The sequence below is a fragment of the Trichechus manatus genome, unplaced genomic scaffold (genome assembly GCF_000243295.1).
Source record: "Trichechus manatus latirostris isolate Lorelei unplaced genomic scaffold, TriManLat1.0 scaffold00160, whole genome shotgun sequence".
NCBI classification, from domain to species: Eukaryota; Metazoa; Chordata; class Mammalia; order Sirenia; family Trichechidae; genus Trichechus; species Trichechus manatus.
The window spans coordinates 5,139,274-5,160,308 of NW_004444096.1; the positions used below are offsets into that span (position 1 = coordinate 5,139,274).

The 21,035-nt window shown below is 37.9% G+C and overlaps 1 protein-coding gene and 1 long non-coding RNA gene across 13 annotated transcripts in view; both read right to left on the reverse strand.

Annotated features, from left to right (window-relative positions):
• Positions 1 to 21,035, reverse strand: part of ARHGAP12 (Rho GTPase activating protein 12) — a 132,090-nt gene that overhangs the window by 49,326 nt on the left and 61,729 nt on the right. For all 12 annotated transcript variants that reach the window (XM_023740613.1, XM_012558358.2, XM_004386260.2 and 9 more), the window contains exon 4: positions 5,942 to 6,205. In XM_023740613.1, the coding sequence (XP_023596381.1) occupies positions 5,942 to 6,205 (264 nt within the window). The remainder of the gene's footprint in view (positions 1 to 5,941; positions 6,206 to 21,035) is intronic.
• Positions 6,214 to 21,035, reverse strand: part of LOC111822324 (uncharacterized) — a 50,504-nt gene continuing 35,682 nt past the window's right edge. Inside the window, exon 3 of the long non-coding RNA XR_002825608.1 lies at positions 6,214 to 7,437. This is a non-coding gene — a long non-coding RNA (uncharacterized LOC111822324). The remainder of the gene's footprint in view (positions 7,438 to 21,035) is intronic.

The window sequence follows — 21,035 nt, forward strand, 5'->3', positions numbered from 1 at the left end:
AGTCATCTAAGATACTCCACTGGTCTCACCCCTTCGGGAGCAAGGGAGAATGAAGAAAACTAAACATACAAACAAAAGATCAGTCCAAAGGACTAATGGACCACAACTACCACGGCCTCTACCAGACTGAGTCCAGAACAACTAGATGGTGTCCGGCTACCACCACTGACTGCTCTGTCAGGGATCACAACAGAGGGTCCTGGACAGAACTGGAGAAAAATGCAGAACACAATTTTAACTCACAAAAATAGACCAGACTTACTGGCCTGACAGAGACTGGAGAAACCCCGAGAGTATGTCCCCCAGAAACCCTTTTAGCTCAGTAATGAAGTCACTCCTGAGGTTCACCCTTCAACCAAAGATTAGACAGGTCCATAAAACAAAATGAGACTAAAGGGACACACCAATCCAGGGGCAAGGACTAGAAGGCAGGAGGGGATAGGAAAACTGGTAATAGGGAACCCAAGGTCGAGAAGGGAGAGTGTTGACATATTGTGGGGTTGTTAACCAATGTCATAAAACATTATGTGTACTGTTTAATGTGAAGCTAGTTTGTTCTGTAAACCTTCACCTAAAGATTAAAAAAAAAGGCACCTTGCCAAAAACAAATAAACAACAAACCAAGAAGCCCCATAGTATGACTAAGTAGCACTTTTGCTTACTGCACTTAAAATTCATTCATTCATTCAACAAATATTTCTTAGGTTAACTCCCATGTGCAAATGACCCTCTCTGTCACCTCTAGGTAAAATCGTTTCGGCAATTAAATCTTACTCAATCAGACTTCCTACCACCATAATTTGGTCTGAGACACTAAGATGGGAGGATCTTCAATGTAGTGGAAGTAACTTAAAGACATACATAGCCTAATACTAATGTGATCACAAAACTAACAGAGACAACAGGAACACTGCATAAAGAAGGCTGTATGTGTTATGCAACAGTAACATTTCTAAAAAATGGAAAACTTAAATTCAAATCAGGAGATTTATTTTTATTTAATTAACACCACTGAAAACGTAAGCTCATGGAGGAAAAGCACAACAAAATCTTTTAGAAAAAGAGAATAAAAAGGGCCATCTAATTAGTAAAATCAATTTAAGAAACAATTAGCATCACTAAATCTCCTTTTTTCATTAGGAGACAAAATACTGACAAAATGTTCACCATACTTGCAATTTTCACACAGTAAGATGTTCCACTCTGCCACAAAAAGTAACCTCCAATATCTTGATAAGCTTTATTATACTATAGCACCAGGAGTGGCTTTAAGATCTTGGTATTTAGCTAGATTTAATGGCAAACAAATCAAAATTAAGATGATATTTAGCAAGCACTCTCCAAATGTTAACAGTCCTATACTAAATAACTAGTTACTAGGTAACGAGTATATTCTGCAGCCACTGCAGAAATATGAGGGTGCTGTAGTGAACGTCCCATTTATAGGAGAATGGCAGGCAGGTGCTCCAACTGATCATGCAGGTGACAACAGCTAAAACTCTTACATAATTTTTTTTTAAAAATAATAAATTCATTAAGAGCATGAGGTTAGTTACTAAATACCCAGAGGTAAAAAACTAAGCAGAAGCAAGGATGCAGAGAGGTAAGCAGAATAAAAATATCAGCTTTCTCCTTGAAGGCATTTACCAAACCACCAACCAGAATTTCAGTTTTCAGAGCCAAGCAGAAGTGTTGGGCAAAAGTACTTAGGAGCATCAAAGGTAGGGAGTTTAACACACAACACAAAACTGGGACCCCAAAGAATTATACCCACAGATGATGGATGAATCAGAAATTTTATTCTCTACTAGGGAAATCACAGGAATCCTCCATAAGCCAAACTTCATGCAATCCAAATTACTACAACCTGGGTGGCCTGTAAAAACTAAAGTTGAAAATTTACTTCCAAATGCTCTCAGAATACTACTTTCCCTAGGCACGTGGTAGGAACAAAAGAAAATTTTCTCTGAATGAACCCACTTTCAATCCCAGCATTAAAGAATCCCTACATATGAATTTCCAAGAACATAAACTCACATTAAACACATACACACATAAAAGATATGGCAACAAAATACAATGAGTGTGAGTCAACAGAAAAACAGCATAATCACATTCTCAAAATACTTTGTGTATTAGAATAATCAAAAACGAAATACAAAATAAGACTAAAGAGATAAAACAAATAAATGCAATACACGATCCTTCACTGGAGTCTTCACTGGCAGGAAAAAAACTATAAAGGATATTACCTGACAATTGAGATAAACTGAATATTAACTGTGTATTAAACAACTCATTGCTGTCAAGTCGATCCTGACTCACAGTAACCCTAAAGGACAGAGGAGAACTACCCCACAGGGCTTCCAAGGTGTGGCTGGTGGATTTGAACTGTTAACCTTTTGGTTAGCAGCCATAGCACACCACAGCTCTTAACCACTGCACCACCAGAGCCCCATTAAATAATTATTAAATAATATACCAATATTAAATTTTTGGGTGTAATAAATGTATTGTGGTTTTGCAGGAAAATGTCCTTATATTTACAGAATGGAGTATTATGTTGTCTGCTTCAAACGGTTCAGAAAAAAATTCACACATACACATACATGTACGTGTACGTGTGTGTGTATAAGGGGCCTGGAGGGAGCGAGCAAGAGAGAAATAAAGGAAATGTGGCAAAATGTTAGTAACTGGTTAACCTAGATATAGGGTAAATGGTATATAGATTATACTATTCTTCCCACTTTTCTGTCAGTTTTAAACTTTATAAAGAACTAAGATAGTGTCTTAATTATCTAGTGCTGCTGTAACAGAAAATACCACAAATGGATGGCTTTAACAAGCAGAAATTTATTTTCTAACAGTTTAAGAGGTCAGAAGTCCGAATTCAGGATGCCAGCTGAAGCGGAAGGCTTCCTCTCTCTGTCAGCTCCAGAGGCGAAGTCTTTGTCTCTTTTAGCTTTGAAACCTGGGTGATCTTCATGTGACCTGGCATCTCTCTTCCTCAATCTCTCCTTCTCCGCTTGCTTGTTTAATCTCTTTTATATCTCAAAAGAGACTGACTCGACACATCCTGCTCTAATGCTGTCTCATTAACACAACAAAGACAATCCATTCCCAAATGGATTATAACCACAGGCATAGAGGCTGGGATTTAAAACACATATTTTGGGGCACATACTTCAATCCATGTGGAGCCCTGGTGGCAAACTGGTTAAGAGTTTCGCTGCTAATCAAAAGGGTTGGCAGCTCAAATCCACCAGCCCCTCCTTGGAAACCTTATGGGGCAGTTCTACTCTGTCCTATAGGGTTGCTATGAGTTGGAATCGACTCGACAGCACACAACAATCCAATCCGTAACAGATGGGAACTGTCTTATGTATCATAAGATGTGCATCCGAGGCCCTGGCCTCTAACCAAAAGATGCCAGGTGCACTGTGGGAGCAGTGCTGGGGAGCACTTGCGAGGGAGCAGCTGTGACAACCAAAGCTGCCTGCAGACATTACTGAATGTCCCCTGGGAGGCAAAATCACCCCAAATGAAAACCTCTGTTCTAGAGTAACCTCTAAAATAATAAGCTGCTAAGACTGAACACTTGCTCCCTCACCAATCCCACTAAATAACCATAAAGACGTATGCTCAAGAAGACATAAACCCCCAAGAACAGGGAGAAGAGAAGAAACAGGAGTCACAAAACTCTGGAAGCTGAAAAGCGCATAGACAAATAACTGAATTATGAGACTGAAGAAAGCAGAATCTAAACAGCAAGGTGGGGTGAGGGATGGAGGTGCTGCAGAGCTGAAACCCAACAAGTTGACACAGCAGAATCCTCAAATGGCTCAAGAAATGACAGTATTAGGTACCTCTGGGGCGAAGGCAGAAGCACTAAAATAGGCACTAAAACCTCCAGAATCCTCTTCTTCCTGCGCTGGGTGTGCGCCCCTCCCTTTCCCTAGAGGAAGCACAGGGATTTATTTTTTTGAAGTAGAAAAAACAAAGATTTCAGGTTAGGAGATAACAGGCACAACTGGGACGTGGGCACCAAATAGAAAGAGAGGAAATTAAGGGACAACATGCACACTGAATGCTGACTACCAAGACCCTGGGAGCTCGTCCTTTCCAGGCAAAGGATCATACAATTTCTAGAGAGAATCCCAGCAGCCCTGGTGGTGCACTGGCTAAGCACTTGGCTGTTAACCGAAAGGTCGGCAGTTCGAACCCACAAGCCGCTCCAAGGGAGAAAGATGTGGCAGTCTGCTTCCATAAAGATTACAGACTTGGAAACCCCGTGGGGCAGTTCTACTCTGTCTTACAGGGTCACTGTGAGTCGGAATCCACTTAACGGCAGCAGGTTTATGGAGACTCTGACAGTCCAAAAGGAAAGATCTAAAGTTTCTAACATTCCTCATCAAGTAGCTGATCCAGATGCCCATAAAGTTCAAAATGCCTTGCAATTGTGAGAGAAAATAATTTCAACCTAGAATTCTATACCCAGGCAAACTATCAATTAAATATGAGAGCAGAATACAGGCATTTTCACACACACATCTCGATTTTATCTCCCATGCACAACCTTTCTCAAGAAGCTAGTGGAGTATGTGCTTCAGACATTTTGGAAATATCTATTTTTGTACAATTTGTGCAGAGACTAGTAGTATAAGCTGAGGCTCTGACAGACAAATCACATTCATCTATTGACTGAAATAGAAGCTAAGAAACATGTTGTTAACATCTCCTGTGTGTACTGAAAAATTTAATTCCTTTAAACTAGTCTACAGTTTAGCCCTTTCCCTAATTCTCTCAAATTATAAGATTCTACTTTATTATTAATGATCCACAGAATGGTTTATTTTCAGATCTTTCTAGACCTATAATCCAAATAAAATTTTTCTATCATTTTTCTTACTATAGTTATCCATGAACAATTTCTCTATTTTGGCTCTCATTCTTGAACACTAAAAGTTACCAGTTACCACCAAACCAAAACTATAAATAATCAACTGTAAAATAGGACAAGTAAGGGGGTTATTAACTACAAAAAGCTTTTAGCTTCTGATAAACACAGGATGTGTTACCTGATATTTCCAGCTCTTACCTAACTGGATATCTGCTTTTATTGTACAAGCTAGCTACTCTCTACAAGAGCAGGGTGTCCTATACAGATGCAGGGTCCCCAGGCTACCAAACAGCAGGATTTCACTTCTTTGTATCAATCCTATCCAAGCTTCTCCTGTATATCCAAAGGGTCCCAAGACATCTCTCCAGATCATTGAGACATGGCCAGTACAACTGCACTGTCCTCTCCAAGAGTACGGGGAAAGGTGAAACTGGAGGTGGGGGTGAGAACAGTATGAAGACTTGTTTAAAAAAATGATTTTAAAGTGAACCATCAGACTTACAGACTGATCTAACTGTAACAAAGCATATTATAATTATTTCCCTTACATATAAATAAAAAGTGTTCTTGTACCTCTGGCCAAAGAAAGAGGAAAACTGAGAAGTAGTTTGGTAGTCATATCAAACCAATGGAGAAAAGTTTCTCTTTTAATCATTTCAATGGTTTTGTTTCTATTTGTTTGGCTAGGTCTCATCATTTATTTTCTTTCTTTTTCTAAAAAATGTCACTGCCTGTACAATGATAACTGAAGTAGAAACTTCCAACACTTAAGGGAAAGCACTGGCACTAACCCACTTTAATCAAGTTAACTCCCAAACCAGTAAGCATACTACAAGGTTAGCTACTATGCACTAGCTAGAAGTTAGAAGGTAATGAGCACTGATATAAAGAAAGCTTGGAAAGAATATTTAGTATCTTAGAGATGTCAAACATTCTACCATGCTGATACTAAGAAACAGATCTATTCACTTCTTTTGTTTTTAAATAACAAAATGAGGAAGTTTGGTAACTGTGACTGGTTGATTCCTTAATTATTCATACCTCTTGATCTCCAGAACTTTGGAAGTCTCCTTTGCTTATGCTTGCATCCCGAGTCCAACGAGGTGGTTTCCAAGTTCTTTCCTGTGTTCCTCTGTTATAGTAATAACAACGCCCTGAAATGTCTTTATGAGTTTCCCATTCTCCATTAATCTGAACTGCTGGGCTTCCAGGAAGCGGGGGAACAGCAGACTGGGATATCTTCAGTTCCTGTAGATTAGCATAAACGGGAGAATCTGGCCTTCCTTGATTTGGCGGTGTACTTGCCTGTGGAACAAAAATTTTAAATATTCAAGTTTAAACTGACATTAACATTTACAAATTAAAACTAAATGAAACACAAGGTTTATAAACATGACTACTAATTCATTTTAAAACACACATACAGATGTATTCTCAGGAAATAATAATTCAATAGTTTTAATATTCATAGTCTGATTGGGGAAAAAAAAACCCAGCTTCCATTAGAATCCAAAGTGTGCTTAATACTTGCCTTTACTCTGAAAGAATATCTGACTAGAAGTCAGGAGCTCTGGGTTCGAGTTCTAGATGTGGCACTAACAACTTGTATGATATTGGCTAAGAACACCTCAACCTCACCTCTCTGAAACTCAACTCTCTAATTTCTTTAAATGATAGAATTAGACTAAATCACCAAGGTCTGCTTTGGCTCTAAAATTCCATGATTTTTGGCAATTTTTTAAAATGGAAAAAGTCTTGAATGTGGATAGATCATCAGTTATTCAGAAAGCTATCAAAAGAAAGATTTTTATATCCTAAGTTCTAATACTAAAATCATGAATATAAATCAAACATAAAAGCTTAACAATACTTAAGCTAAGAATTTACTACATTCTATTACTTCTCAGTTACAATTTCTCAGTAGCCATAAACTAATCTTTTCCTAGTTTCCTTATCTGCAAACTCTCTTAAGAGTAGAAAAGTAAGTATTAGCAGTAACTCTCTGATTTACATGCTTAATCTTAACCTACAGCTTTACTTTTTATTTTTAAATGTCTCACTAGATGTCAGTCAAGAGCAGAATACTCTTCATACACTTTGCATAAGGACAGTTACACAGAAATCTAGTTGCTAGAGAAAAAAGCACATGAGTGAGGACACTTTTTGTACTGTATTCGTATATATCTCTTATCTTTTATAACAAGGTTTCTCAGCCTTGGCACTAGTGACATTTTAGGACACACAATTCTTTGGGGGGAGGGGGGGGACTACCCTGTGCATTAGGATGTTTAGCAGCATCCTTGGCCTCTACTACCTACTAGTTCCTAGCAGCACGCCCTCTCTCCCAGTACCTCCTAATCTCCCCACCTCAGTGTGACAAGCAACAAGTCTCCACACATCACTGTCAAATGTCCCCAGGGACAAAAACTGCCCCCAGTTAAGAACCACTTGCCTTACCTTATAAATAAATGCCAGTTATATTCAGACGTTCAATTACTGCTGTAATGTACCTAGACTTTCAGAAATACCTAGAAATACTGAAGTAAAAAAGGGAAGTGTGGATGGATACACTGAATAACCTTTATTAAAATTAAAGTACTTTAACTTCTAAAAACAGTATTTGCCTATAAAATAACTTGAATGAGTCTAAATCACAGAATAAGTTTAAAAAGAGAAAACAGTAAAAATAACCCAAAACATGAACATATGCGTGTAAAATGGTTACCTTTGGTCTTTTTATAAACAGCAGTTCTGCAAGGAACGCACTCAATGATGCAAATTCGACTGTTTGGCTAAAAATGTTAGCTTTGTATTTAGACTACCACCAAACAACAGCTTTCTATGTAGAAAATCTACCCATAAAGATAAACTTCCATTTATCTCTATTATAAAATTCACCACATACTGGCGAATTAGTCATGCTTCTCAAAAATGAATTAATATCACAAGCAATTCTATATAGTAAATAGTTTCTCAGAACCTTATCCAGAGAATATCTATTCAACCAGTATTGAAGAAGTTTCTACTATGCTCCAGATACTTTACTAGAATTTGGTGATATAAAGATGACCAAATGATGTTTATGGACAAATTCTATTAAATCTTTAAGAAACAAATAATTCCTGCTGTTTAAACTGTTCAAATTTAAACTGTTTTTCCAACTGAAAAAAAAAAACAAAACTGAAATGCTTCAACATAGTCTATAAGGCTAGCACAATTTTGAAACAAAAGCAGAGACGAATTAAATGAAAGCACTATAAATCAATCTCATTTATAAATTTAGATGGAAAAAAATTCTAAATAAAACATTAGCAATCAAATCCAGCACTACATTAAATAAATCAGGAAGAAGTACAAATGTAAAGAAAGTCTGCCAATAGGAAATCTCATACTGCAACTGTTTAAATTAACAGATTAACGTGATCATCTCCACAGTGACCAAAAAAGCATTTGATAAAATTCAACGCAGATTCGGGATAAACCCTTTAGCAAGTCAGTAATAGGTGAGGCTTCATTAATTTAGTATTTTTTAATTATAAGTATTTAAAATAAACATCATACTTAATACACATAAGAAGCACTTTCACCAAAGTCAATAATAAAACTAGGATACCAAGTAACACTGCTTCTATTCAACACTGTTCTGGACGTTCTAACCGATATACTAAGAGACGACAAATGAAGTAAACTCAAAAAGCTAGGGGGAAGAACAACTGTCATTTGTAACTGACATAACTATTATCCATGAAAACTAGTAAGATAGTTTGTAGTAAGTTGGTCAGATATATGATCATCTAATCATAAGAACTGATGGTTTGAATTATGGTGCTGGTGAAGAATACTGAACCTACCACAGACTGCCAAAAGAACAAACAAATCTGTCTTGAAGAAGTACAGCCAGAATGCTCCTTAGAAGAGAGGATGGTGAGACTTCGTCTCAAGTACTTTGGACATGGTATCAGGAGGGATCAGTCCCTGGAGAAGGACATCACGCTTCATAAAGTAGAGGGTCAGCAAAAAAGAGGAAGACCCTCAATGAAATGGACTGACAACGTGGCTGCGACAACGGACTCAAACATAGCAACGACTGTGAGGATGGTGCAAGACCAGGCAGTGTTTCATTCTTTTCTACGCAGAGTCGCTATGAGTCAGAACTGACTCAATGACACCTAACAAAAAACAACAAATCAGTTTCCTATACATGGGCAATGACAAATTGGAAAATGTAACGGAATGAAAAACCTCATTCACAATAGGAAAAGAACTGTTAAACATTTACAAATAAGCCTTAGAAGAAATACACAAAACCAAAAGAAGAATGCTTAAAAAGATTACTCAGGTACCTAAATAGACACTTGAATAGATAAACCTTTGCTCCTGAATAGAAAAATCTGATTTTGCAAAAGATGTCAATTCTCCAAAAATTAACCTGTAAATTCAATGCAGTGTTCAGCGTGTAGCATAGTTAGTACTCTGCCGAGCACACGGTAGCACTTTATGAAATTTGTTGAAGGAATGAATGAACGAACATATGAACACAAGAGTGCAAACACATATGCCCAAGTAAAAGCAAAATCCGAGGACCTACAACTGGTTAGATGTAATAAAGAAGAAGGAAACTGGAAAAACTCCCAGGTTCTAGTTTGGGCAAAGGGATGGATAGTCTTGTCATCACTTACTAGAAACTGTCCAAAAATGAAATGAGTGGCAAATACCCAACTAGGAGCTAAGGTTATATACATCTGAATAAAAAAAAAATGTCTTCTAGAACCTCATACTACAGTGAGGAAAGTGAAACAAACATTATTTTAACACATAAGAAATAAAATGCTACAGGTATACATAGTATACCATAGGAGCAGAAAGGAAGAGACCTAGAAACAAATGGACTGAGCCTTAGAAATGAATAAGTAAGAGTTTAGTCAGGCAAAAGTCAGGAAGACAGGAGGCAGCAAGAACAGATGTTAGGAAATAGCATAATATGGACCGTAGAACATGTAAAACAAGCAGCAAGAGAGAGTGAGATCTAAGGAGAAGCAAGAGACAGAACAAAGAAAAGCTTTGTTAAGCCCTGTTTAAAGGCCTGGACATTATCCAGTAGCAATCAGGGAACTACTGCAGAGCTGAAGCAAGGAAGTACATTCTGATTCAAATTTTAGGAATATTTCGGGTTTTAGAGGGATGCAACTAGACACAGAAATCAGTCAGGAGGTTGGTACAATAGCAGTTGGAAGATGGAGAGCAAAAATAGGATAATGATAGTAGGAATGGAGAAGCACGGCCAGACTGAAGAAGTAATCAGAAGGTTAAATTACAGATTATGTTTGTTTATGTGAAGCATAGCTTGGTGGTGGTGGTTGTTCTTTACTTACTCATTTTTCACTATCGGTTAAATAGTGTCAACATGAAGAACAGGATGGAAAGAAAGGTACAAAGAAGAGTTCCATTTCGGATGTATTAGGTTGATGTGCCTTTCAAAAATCCAGGTGGAAATGCCCATAAACTGTTGGATATACAGCTAAGGAACTCAGTACAGAAAACAGGACTAAAAACATAAATGTAAAAGTTATCAGCATATAAGTCAGGTCGATAACTTAAGAGAGAATACAGAATGACAGGAGGAAGAAAATGGAACCCTGGAGAACACTAAACAGTTGCTTTATGAATTAAAATGAGAATATATGGTCCCTGGGTGGCATAAATGTTTAAGCACTGGACTACTAACTGAAAGGTTGGCAGTTCAAACCCACCCAGGAGCACCTCAGAAGCCACGCTAGAGAATACAAGTATAAAGGTAGTACAGAGTCTGGCATGGCAGCTTCTAGTATTATAATAACAACTATTATTACTGTTGTTGCAATTAATGTAATTAAGGAATCAGACAAAGAAAGAAGATCCAGTAAAGAAAACAGAAAGGAAAGGTCAGAAGTAGGTCTACAGGAGAAGGTGGTATTTGAGAGTCAAGGAGAAAGAAAACTTCTAAACAATGGGAACTCAGGTATCAAATACATTTACACCAATATTCACTGCAGTGTTGTTCACAACAGCTAAAAGTGGAAACAACTGTCCACCAACGGATGACTGGAAAAACAAAATGTGGTTCATACGTACAATGGAAGACTACTCGGCCAGTAAAAGAAACGAAGTCTTGATACGTGCTACAGTATGGATGAAGCCTGAAGACATTATGAGTGAAGTAAGTCAATCACAAAAAGACAAATACTGTATGGCCTCACTTGTATAAAAAGACAAGAAAAGGCAAATGTATAGAGCCCAAAGTTTATTAGCAGTTACCAGGGACAGGAGGAAGGGGGAGAGGATGAAAGAGGTGGTTACTGCTTATAGGGTACTGAGTTTCAGTTTAGTGACGGGAAAATCATATTGATTAAGGGTAGGGTTGCTCAGCCAATAATTTTAAGTGCTATCAATAAGTTGTGCACCTATGAAAAGTTAAATTAGCAAAAGCTGTGTGACAGACATATTTATAACAATTAAAAAAGAGAGAGAGAGTAGCTGCTGATGCTGCTTCCGTACAACCAAACACCTCACAGGATTTGGTTGGAGGTTTAGGATCATGGTTTCATGGGACATCCCAGTTAACTGACCTAATAACGCATTTAGTGCTTCTGTTTTACCTGTACCCTTAGTTCACTGCATAGTGCCTGGGGTCTTAAAAGCTTGCAAGCAGCCATCCAAAGCACAACTGGTCTCTATTCATCTGGAGCAACAGAGGAAGGCAAGTCAGGCACAGGAGGAGGAAACGGAATGTGTGCTAACCGCCTCCATGGACGTCTGCCTCTTTTGCCATGAGACCAGAAGAACTGGATGGTGCCCGGCTACCATTACTGAACATTTTGATGAAAGATTCCATAGAAGAACCCACAGAACAGAATTTCAAATTCTCATGGACTCTCACTTTCTGGAGCCATGGATGCTGGATGAAACCCCTGAAACTACTGCCCCAGGAAAATCTTTAAAACTTAAATCAAAAACGTTCCCTGAAGTCTTCTTAAAACCAAACAACAGTTTAGTTTAACTAGTAAAAAAAAAAAAAAAAAATCTGCCTTGAGCATTATGCTCTTTTAAGAACTATCTATATGGGATCAAACTGACAACAGCAATTTGAAAGATTAGATAGGAAACTCAGGGGGCAGTGAGTTTATGTTAATGAGGAAGAACTTTAGAAAATGGGGGTGAGAATCGCTTCACAACTTAAAAACTGTAATCAATGTCACTGAATTGTACGTGCAGAAACTGTTTAATTGGTGTATGATTTGCTGTGTATATTCTCAACAACAAAATAAAATTTTTTTAAAAAAGGTGTCAAACATGAAGACTTCAATATAAGGGCTGTGAAACAATTACTAGATCAGCAAATAAGATGTTAAAAAGATTGTAGCCTCCAGCCATGAAAGAGTAACCAAAACCAAACCCACCGCTGTGGAGTTGATTCTGACACACAGCGACCCTACAGGACAGAGTGGAACTGCCCCATACGGTTTCCAAGGAGCAGCTGGTAGATTCCAACTGCCGACCTTTTAGTTAGCAGCCAACAAAGGGAAGACAGACGAAACAAAAGTAATTATATAAATATTACACATTGAAAGAGAGAAAGCGAGGTGAATGGTCCCTAACATTTTAAAATCAGGAAATCTTCAAAGTTGGATGGTATTCTTCAAAATTGATAAACCAAGAAATAGAGATGAGAGCTATGTCTGAAATCTAGAGAAAGAGCAGTAATTCTAAGCAGAAGCACATACAGTTATGTTAAAAGAAGTTTACTGAGTAAAGTGTGCATAACTTGGTCAAGGTTAATGACAATACTAAGTACACAAGAATAAGGGTCAACAACGATAACAGTAACAACTAAAAAAGTACATGAGTGGTCACACAGGTAGATATGTATGCATATGCGTTTGTTGTTATTAGGTGCCGATGAGTCGGTTCTGACTCATAGCGACCCGGTATGTGTTCAGGAAGGTATGTATGTGTCTATAAGTGTGTATATATAGGTGTATCTGTAGGCATATGCACATATGTGTTTGTGTGTACTGCACATATACTCATGCATGTATTAAAGCACATGGGGGGCACAGTCACAGATACTTCCCAGACATAACCAAATACACCTCGTGGAACTGGTTTATTAGGTTTGAAGGCTGAGGACCATAGTCTTGTTGGACAACTCGGTCAACTGGCACCACAGAGTTGATCAAGTTCATGTTCTACATCCCACTTTGCTAAGTAGTGTCTGGGGTCTTAAAAGCTTGCGAGTGGCCACCTAAGATACAACTATGGTCTCTACTCATATGGAACAGAAGAGGAAGAAAGAAACCAAAGACTCAAAGAAGAAACTAGTCTACTGGATCAACTGCCTAGACAAACCACGACCTCATCTATCCTGAGACTGGAAGAACTGGATGGCGCCCGGCTACCACTACCGACTGTTTTGACCAGGGCTACGACAGATGGTCATGGACAGAATGGAAGAAAATTACAGAACAAAATTCAAATTCTTAAAAAGAAAAGGCCAGACTTACTGAACCAGTGGAGACTAGAGTAACCCCTGAGAGTATCTCCCTGAGGTACCCTTTAAACTTTTAACTGAAACCACTCCCGGAGGTCACTTTTCAGCTAAATAACAGATTGGCTCATAAAATAAACAGTATCACCCACAGGTGCTGTGCTCCTTCAAAAAAAAACCAAACATCTATATGAGACCAAATGAAACATTTACCACAAAGCAAAGATAAGGTCGGGGGAAGGAGGGTGGGGCAGGGAAGCTAGATTAATGTAAACGGAACAACCAGAATGGAAATAATGAGAATACTGACACAATGTGGAAAATGTAACTAATGTTATGGAACAATACATATACAAATTGTTAAGTGGAGACCTAATTTGCTATATAAACTTTCACCAGAAAAAAAAAAAATTAAAGAAGTTTATTGACAACAAATAACAAAACCTTAGTATTTCTCAACTCCTTCTTGTTGCTAGTTACTTTTGTCTGACAGATGTTCATTTAAAATATTGTTTTTTTGCTATTAGAAAGAGTGTCTAGTAGAAATGAGAAGCTGGTTTTCTTAATGAATTAACTCCATACTTAGGATCAGCCTAAATCTTAAATTTTCAAAGTCCGTATAAACTATGTAGAAATAAAACAGACGACTCCATATTTGTAGAATATGCTGATCTCTGGCAAAAAAAAAAAAAAAAAAGGAACTGTCTATATTTATCACTAGCTGCCCAAACTACTGAGAAAATTTAAGGGAATTATCATTGATTAATCACCAACTATTTTCATCAAGAACTCTTGAAAAATAAATTCTTTGGATAAAAAAATACTTACTGTAAAATACCAAATTGTTTACACATACATAAAACATATATAATTACAACAGGGGATGATTAAGTAATTATACACCATTTTGTCTAGCAAATCAAAAATACGTTTTCAAATGAACACACTCAATGCTGGTGAATGAAGGTGGGATGTACCAACTTTAGTTTACTGCTGGTAACTTTTAACTAGTAGAACCTTTTTGGAAAGCGGTTTGGCAACATGTTTCAAGAGTTTGTAAAAATATTATTTTAGGAATGTCTGTCTTGAGCATTGTACTCTTTTAAGATCTATCTACATGGGATCAAATTGACAACAACTCGAAAGATCAGACAGAAACCTAAGGAGGCAGTGAGTTTATGTTAACGAGGGTGGAACAACTTGAAACAGGACAGTGAAAATGGCTGCACACCTAGAAGAATGCAATGAATGTCACTGAACTGTACATGCAGAAATTGTTGAACTGATGTATGTCCTGCTGTGTATACTCTCAACAACCAAAAAAAAATGTGTATATACACACGTGGAGTCCTGGTGGCGCCAGTGGTTAAGTGTTCAGCTGCTAACGACAAGGTCAGCAATTCGAATTCACCAGCCACTCCTTGGAAACCCTATGGGTCAGTTCTACTCTGTCCTAAGGGTCGCTAGGAGTTGGAATTGACTCGATGGCAACATTTTTTTTGTTTACATATATATGTATGTGTATGTGTGTGTATATATATATATATTTTTTTTTTCCATGTTCTTTTAGGACTCTGAGCAAAAGGAAAAAAATCCTACATATGGAAAAATGTTTTTCTCAGAAAGACTGTCATTCCAGTATTATTTATCAGAAGCAAATCAGAAACAATCTAAACATCCAACAACAGAGGAATGGTTAAGTAAATTATGACGCATACACATGAGGCAGTATTAGTCAAACATTAAAAATGCTATTAATGATTTCTTTGAAACAGGATAAAAATCTTTATGAGGTTAAGTAAGAAGAGCAGAATATAAAACTATACAGTGAAAATCCAACTAAAAATTTAAAAGCATGAAGAAACACAAATTAAAACATTATCAGTGGGTTCCTCTAATGTGTTTTATTTCCCAAATTTATAACAATTATTACCCTTAAATTTGATTTGAGACAAGAATTTGGGGCAAGATAGGCATTTGCCTTGTCCACTTGACTCAAAAAAGTGACAGCAATAGTATTAACACTATATCAAACTCAATTTTCCTGAATGGATTTTATGACATGCTGGCCAATAAATCTGTATTATTTAAAACGTAAATACTTAAACATGATTCTTAAATCCATGCCACCAGTTGCTACTTACTCTGTAGATTTGAGTCAAAGGAAGACCAGTTAAAAGAATAAGCAACAAGAAGAGTTGAGGCTATTTTCAACAGATGAATCAAGTTTTATAAATGTTAGAAAAACTAATTTTTACTTAAGTACCATACATGTAAACTAAACAAACAATCCTGTTCATGAGCTGTCTCCAACTAAAATAAAAGCACTTTTCATACAAAAGAAACCCCTAAAAGGAGAACAAAGAAACAAAGTTAATTTTATAGGCTATATCTGTCATTAACTAACAACTGAATTGGGACTAGTACCTCTGCACATGACCCAATTTTATATTTAAAAAAAGACTTGGCCTGTTCCAGTTTATCTATACATAGACTAAAATACCCCTCCCACTATCCACACAACAGAAAGGAAAAACTGGGGACCCTTATATATAAGAAGATAATTTTAAACTTAAAATTAGTTTTTTACCTGAATACTTATTTTTAATACTAAAGATATTGAAATGTTTCCTTTTTACTTTCAACATTAATTCAAGAATTGCTTCTGTAATAAACTTTAGAGAATGGAAGAATCCATATTAACTAAGGAGCTACACGCCTTGTTTCTTAATCAGCATATGCTATTTAGTACTACTACTTAGGTATCCACCTTACTATGAATGTGGAATTATATTTATATTCAGTTAAAATATATTTATATTTTTATATTTATATTTTAGTTAAAACAGGATTAAAACTTCTCTAGTTTCACAACTAAAAATTGCAATATCAATATTAACTGGAAAATGTAGCCTTTCAAAAGGAATAGTCTATTCCCTTAAAGGTAAAATTTCAGAAAAAAACATATATATGACCTTTTGTCTAATAATATTAAAATTAAAAAATTACGAATTCTAATGTTCACATCTGGAAGTACATCACTGAGATTTCAAGCTTTATACAGCACACTGATACTTTCTATGGTTCACTTATGTAACTTTTAAGAACCCATTATGAGCTAGGTAAGAGATGAAAACCAGACTAACAGTGAAGGGTCTAGTAAGGAGAAGAAACAGGTAAAAGAAAACCCCTCCAATGGCATGAGCTAAGCGCTAGAGAGAGAAGCACGCACAGGTCGCTCTAGGAACACAAAAAGGGGTACTTAAAAGGGAGAAGAGGGCGAGACGGCCCTCAGGAGAAGGTTCAACATCGGTTTAACTGGGTCTTTAAGGAAAAGGAGGAGCAAACCAAAAGAAGGGAAGGGCATCCCAAGCACACTCAACACTTTAGCTGGCATAATATAAAGGAATGAAAAACTACCTTTCAATAAGGAAACACTTGGTTGCTTGATCCTGCATCATCTTTCCAATCATTAGTATGCTCAAGTCCACTGTTGCAGCCATTATGCATGCTGAGTGCCTTCCCATCTAGGGGGCTCATCTTCCAGCACTATCTGAGACAATATCCTGTTGCGATCCATAGGGCTTTCATTGGTTGATTTTCAGAAGTTGATCACCAGGCCTCTCTTCCTCCTCTATCTTAGTCTGGAAGCCTGCTGATTAGCCACCATGGGTGATCCCGCTGGTATTTAAAATACCAGTGGCACAGCTTCCAGTATCAGAGCAACATCAAGCCACCACAATACAACAAACTGACAGACGGGCAGTGGAAGGAAACATTACTGATAGCTAACTGAATTCATCTTGTGATAAGCTTTAATAGGTATTTGTTTTCCTGGTAAACAAATGGTTTTCCTTATTGATTTTTTTCAGGTTTTCTAGTTACTGCAACTCAAGGTGGCTCAATTACTATAGGGTTTGATACTTTTTTACAAGACCCTTGCCTGATCTACTCACATGCTAAAACTCTTTTAGCCACAGCCCTTCCCCTCAACACACCTTCCGGCTTGTCTTCCTCCTTTCACCCTCGTCAATAACCTGAACGACCCCTTCATGTCCTCACAGGCCTGTCACTTCTCCCTCCTCCCCTGGCACAGAACAAGGCCGGTCCCAAGCAGAAAGGCTGTGAGCCTGACCAATGCTTCCTTCCAGGAGGCCCTACAGAAACCAGCCACGAGGACGCATACCGAAGACGTCATTTCTGCGCTGCCGACCTACAGGGAGAGCAGCGGACAGACAGGAGTCAATCACACCTTGCTATAAACCAGATCCGACTGAAACTGAAACCAAACCCACTGCCATCAAGCTGGTGCCAACTCAGCGACCCTGAAGGACAGAGCAGAACTGCCCCATAGGGTTTCCAAGGCTGTAAAGCTTTATGGAAGCAGATTGCTCACGTTTTCCCTGCAGAGCAGCTGGGGGGTTCAAATTGCTGACCTTTCAGTTAGCAGCCCAGTGCTTAACCACTGTACCACCAGGCTCCTGGCAATGTGTCCACAGTGGGTGGATTTATGAGAGTTGACAGACATCACAGTGAACAGCCCTGGGTAACAGGGACCAATACAAATAGTGACAGGGGTATGTCCAGGTAGGAAGCCTATCAAAGCTGAAAGATTTACCAAAAAGGAACAAAAGATGGACTTCCCCTTCGCTATCAAGCCCACGCCTCTTCGCTCTCATTTTCTGCTCTCACATACATGCCTTCCTCCAGCCTTCCAACTCTGTCACTAGATACACACCTTTACCATGGTACTTATTACACTGTAACCCCAAATTTATGTGCCTGCCTCTCCCTCTAGAACATGATTATCTTTTAAGGCAGAAATGTTTGTCTTGTTTTTCTTTTCATGTTCAGTATCCAGTATAGCACCTGGCACATAATAAGCACTCAGTATGTTCCTACATTAAGATTACTTTTATGTAACTAAAGAAGCTGTCATGTAGTCCATACACTAAAACTAATTCCCTATTCCTGTTTTCACATAGTCTTCTTGGGGAATATTACCTAATTCCACTGCTTCAATAAAATCAAAATCCCTCTCTCAAACATCTACCTCTCTCTCCTGAGCTACAAACAAGTATTGTGAACTACCCACTAGCATGGATACTCCACAGACACCCTAAACTCGTTATACTCTGCCTCAATCTTTTCCCATAACATATTGCCCCATTATATTCACCAGCTCAGATAACGGCATCATACGATATTCAATCAGAAATCATCCTGAGTCTCCTATGTGCATCCTATGGGTTACAAAATTCTACTAATTCTCCCTGCTAATATGTCTGGAACTGCTTCCTCTCCTACCCCAAAATGACTACCTTAGTCCAGGTCATCTTCTTCTCTTATGCTGAAAGACTGCAGCAATCTATGTGGGTCTACCGCCTCAATTTCTTTTCCTTGTCTAACCGATCCTCCACAGTACCACTGGTTAGTCTCTAAAAACACAAACCTGATCTCGTTACTCACCAGTTTTAAAACATCAGTGGACATTTCATTGACTATAGAACAAGTCCAAATATCATAACAGAGAATTTAAGGCTTTTCAACACTCCAAACAACCCTTTCTGCCTCGTTTACGCCAGTCTCCACATTCTTTGCTCCAAAACCCCCGTGCTACTTAAAATTGCACTATTAAACCTAAAAAACCAAACCCGTTGCCGTCAAGTCGATTCTGACTCACAGCAACCCTACAGGACAGAGGAGAACTGCCCCATAGGGTTTCCGAGGAGTGCCTGGTGGATTTGAACTGCCAATCTTTTTGGTTAGCAGCCGACCTTTTGGTTAGCAGTGATAGCTATTAACCACTGCACCACCACATTCTTTGCTCCAAAACCCCCATGCTACTTAAAATTGTACTATTAATGACATGCTGTTTTTCTCCATACCTTCAAATTTTTATTTTTATCCTTTTATCTGGGATAGCCTGTCCCCAACCACCAATCAGCAAACCACATGCAAAACCCTAACGAACTGGATCAAAGGTCACCTTCTCTTTGAGATATTATCTGATTCCCCAAAGGCAGAATTCATAAATCTTCTGTGCATTGAGACCAGCAATGTCTAATAGGAAATATAATACAACCTACATAAGTACTTATTAATTTTCCAGTAGCCACATTAAAAAGGTAAAAAGAATAAAGTGAAGCTAATCTTAATGTCTTAGTTATCTAGTGCTACTATAACAGAAATAACACAAGGGGATACCTTTAACAAACAAAAATTTATTTTCTAACAGTTTAGGAGGCTAGAAGTCCGAATTCAGAGCACGAGCTCTAACAGAAGGCATTTTCTCTCTGTCAGCTCTAGGGGAAGGTCCTCGTCTCTTCAGCTTCTGCTTCCTGGTTCCTTGCAGATCTCCATGTGCCTTGGCATCTATCTTACCTCATCTCTCCTCTGCTCCCTTGGTTCAGTCTCTTTTATATCTCAAAGGGATTGACTCAAGGCACACCCTACACTAATCCTGCCTCGGTAACATAACAAAGACAACCCATTCCCAAATGGGTGACAACCGCAGCATAGAGGTTAGGATTTACAACACATATTTTGGGGGGACCTAATTCAAATCCATAACACTTAATCATATATTTATTTAATCCAATACATCCAAAACATTATCATTTCACCACATAACCAGTAAGCAGGTGCTGTGGAGTCGATTCTGACTCATGGCAACCCCATGTGTGTCCGAGTAGATCTGTGCTCTACAGAGTTTTCAGTGGCTGATGTTTTTGGAAGTAGAGAGCCAAGGCCTTTCTTCTGAGGAGCCTCCTGGTGGACTCACACCTCTAACCTTTCAGTTAGCAGCTGAGTATGTTAACAATTATTAATGAGGTTTTGTTTTTTTTTTTTTGGACTAAGTCTTCAAAATCCACTGTTTTTTAAAGCACACTAAGGCCTAAATCTAGCACACTCAGTTGCTAAATTTTCATCAAAAATACTTGATCTACATTTAGATTTCATAAAATTTAAAGCTGAAAAAGTAGATCCACATTCCCAAATTACTCCAAACATTCTTAAAAGTTTGGAATTAAATTAAAAATTCAGTCTTTAGGCTCATTAGCCACATTCAAGTGCTCAAAAGCTACACATGGCTAGTGGCTACTGTACTGGACAGCACAGATCTACAGAATTTGTATCCACCTGTACTGCTGTCCCCATCATACTTCGTTTTGGTTAGTGTGATTTTTCTGTCTCTCCCACTAAACTGTAGGCCTCTTAAGAACTAACCATAAGGCATAAAAATAAATAAACTGAAAACCTCTTCTCAAGTCCTGATTCAAGTCCTGATTCAGATTCTGCTGATTATTTTCTCAGTAACTACCTTCCTAATCCACAGAATATTGTCAAAAATAGAAAGATGAAAAACAGGATCCATCAGTATGCTGTCTACAAGAGACACAACTTAGAAACAAAAATGTGAATTTATTAAAAGTCAAAGGCTGGAAAAAAATATATCAAGCTAACAACTACCAAAAAAGAGGAGTGGCAATTCTAATCTCAGGTAAAATAGACTTAAAAACGAAATCTACCATAAAAGACAAAGAAGGACACTATATGATGATTAAGGGGACGATCCATCATGAAGACATAACCATAATAAACATCTAC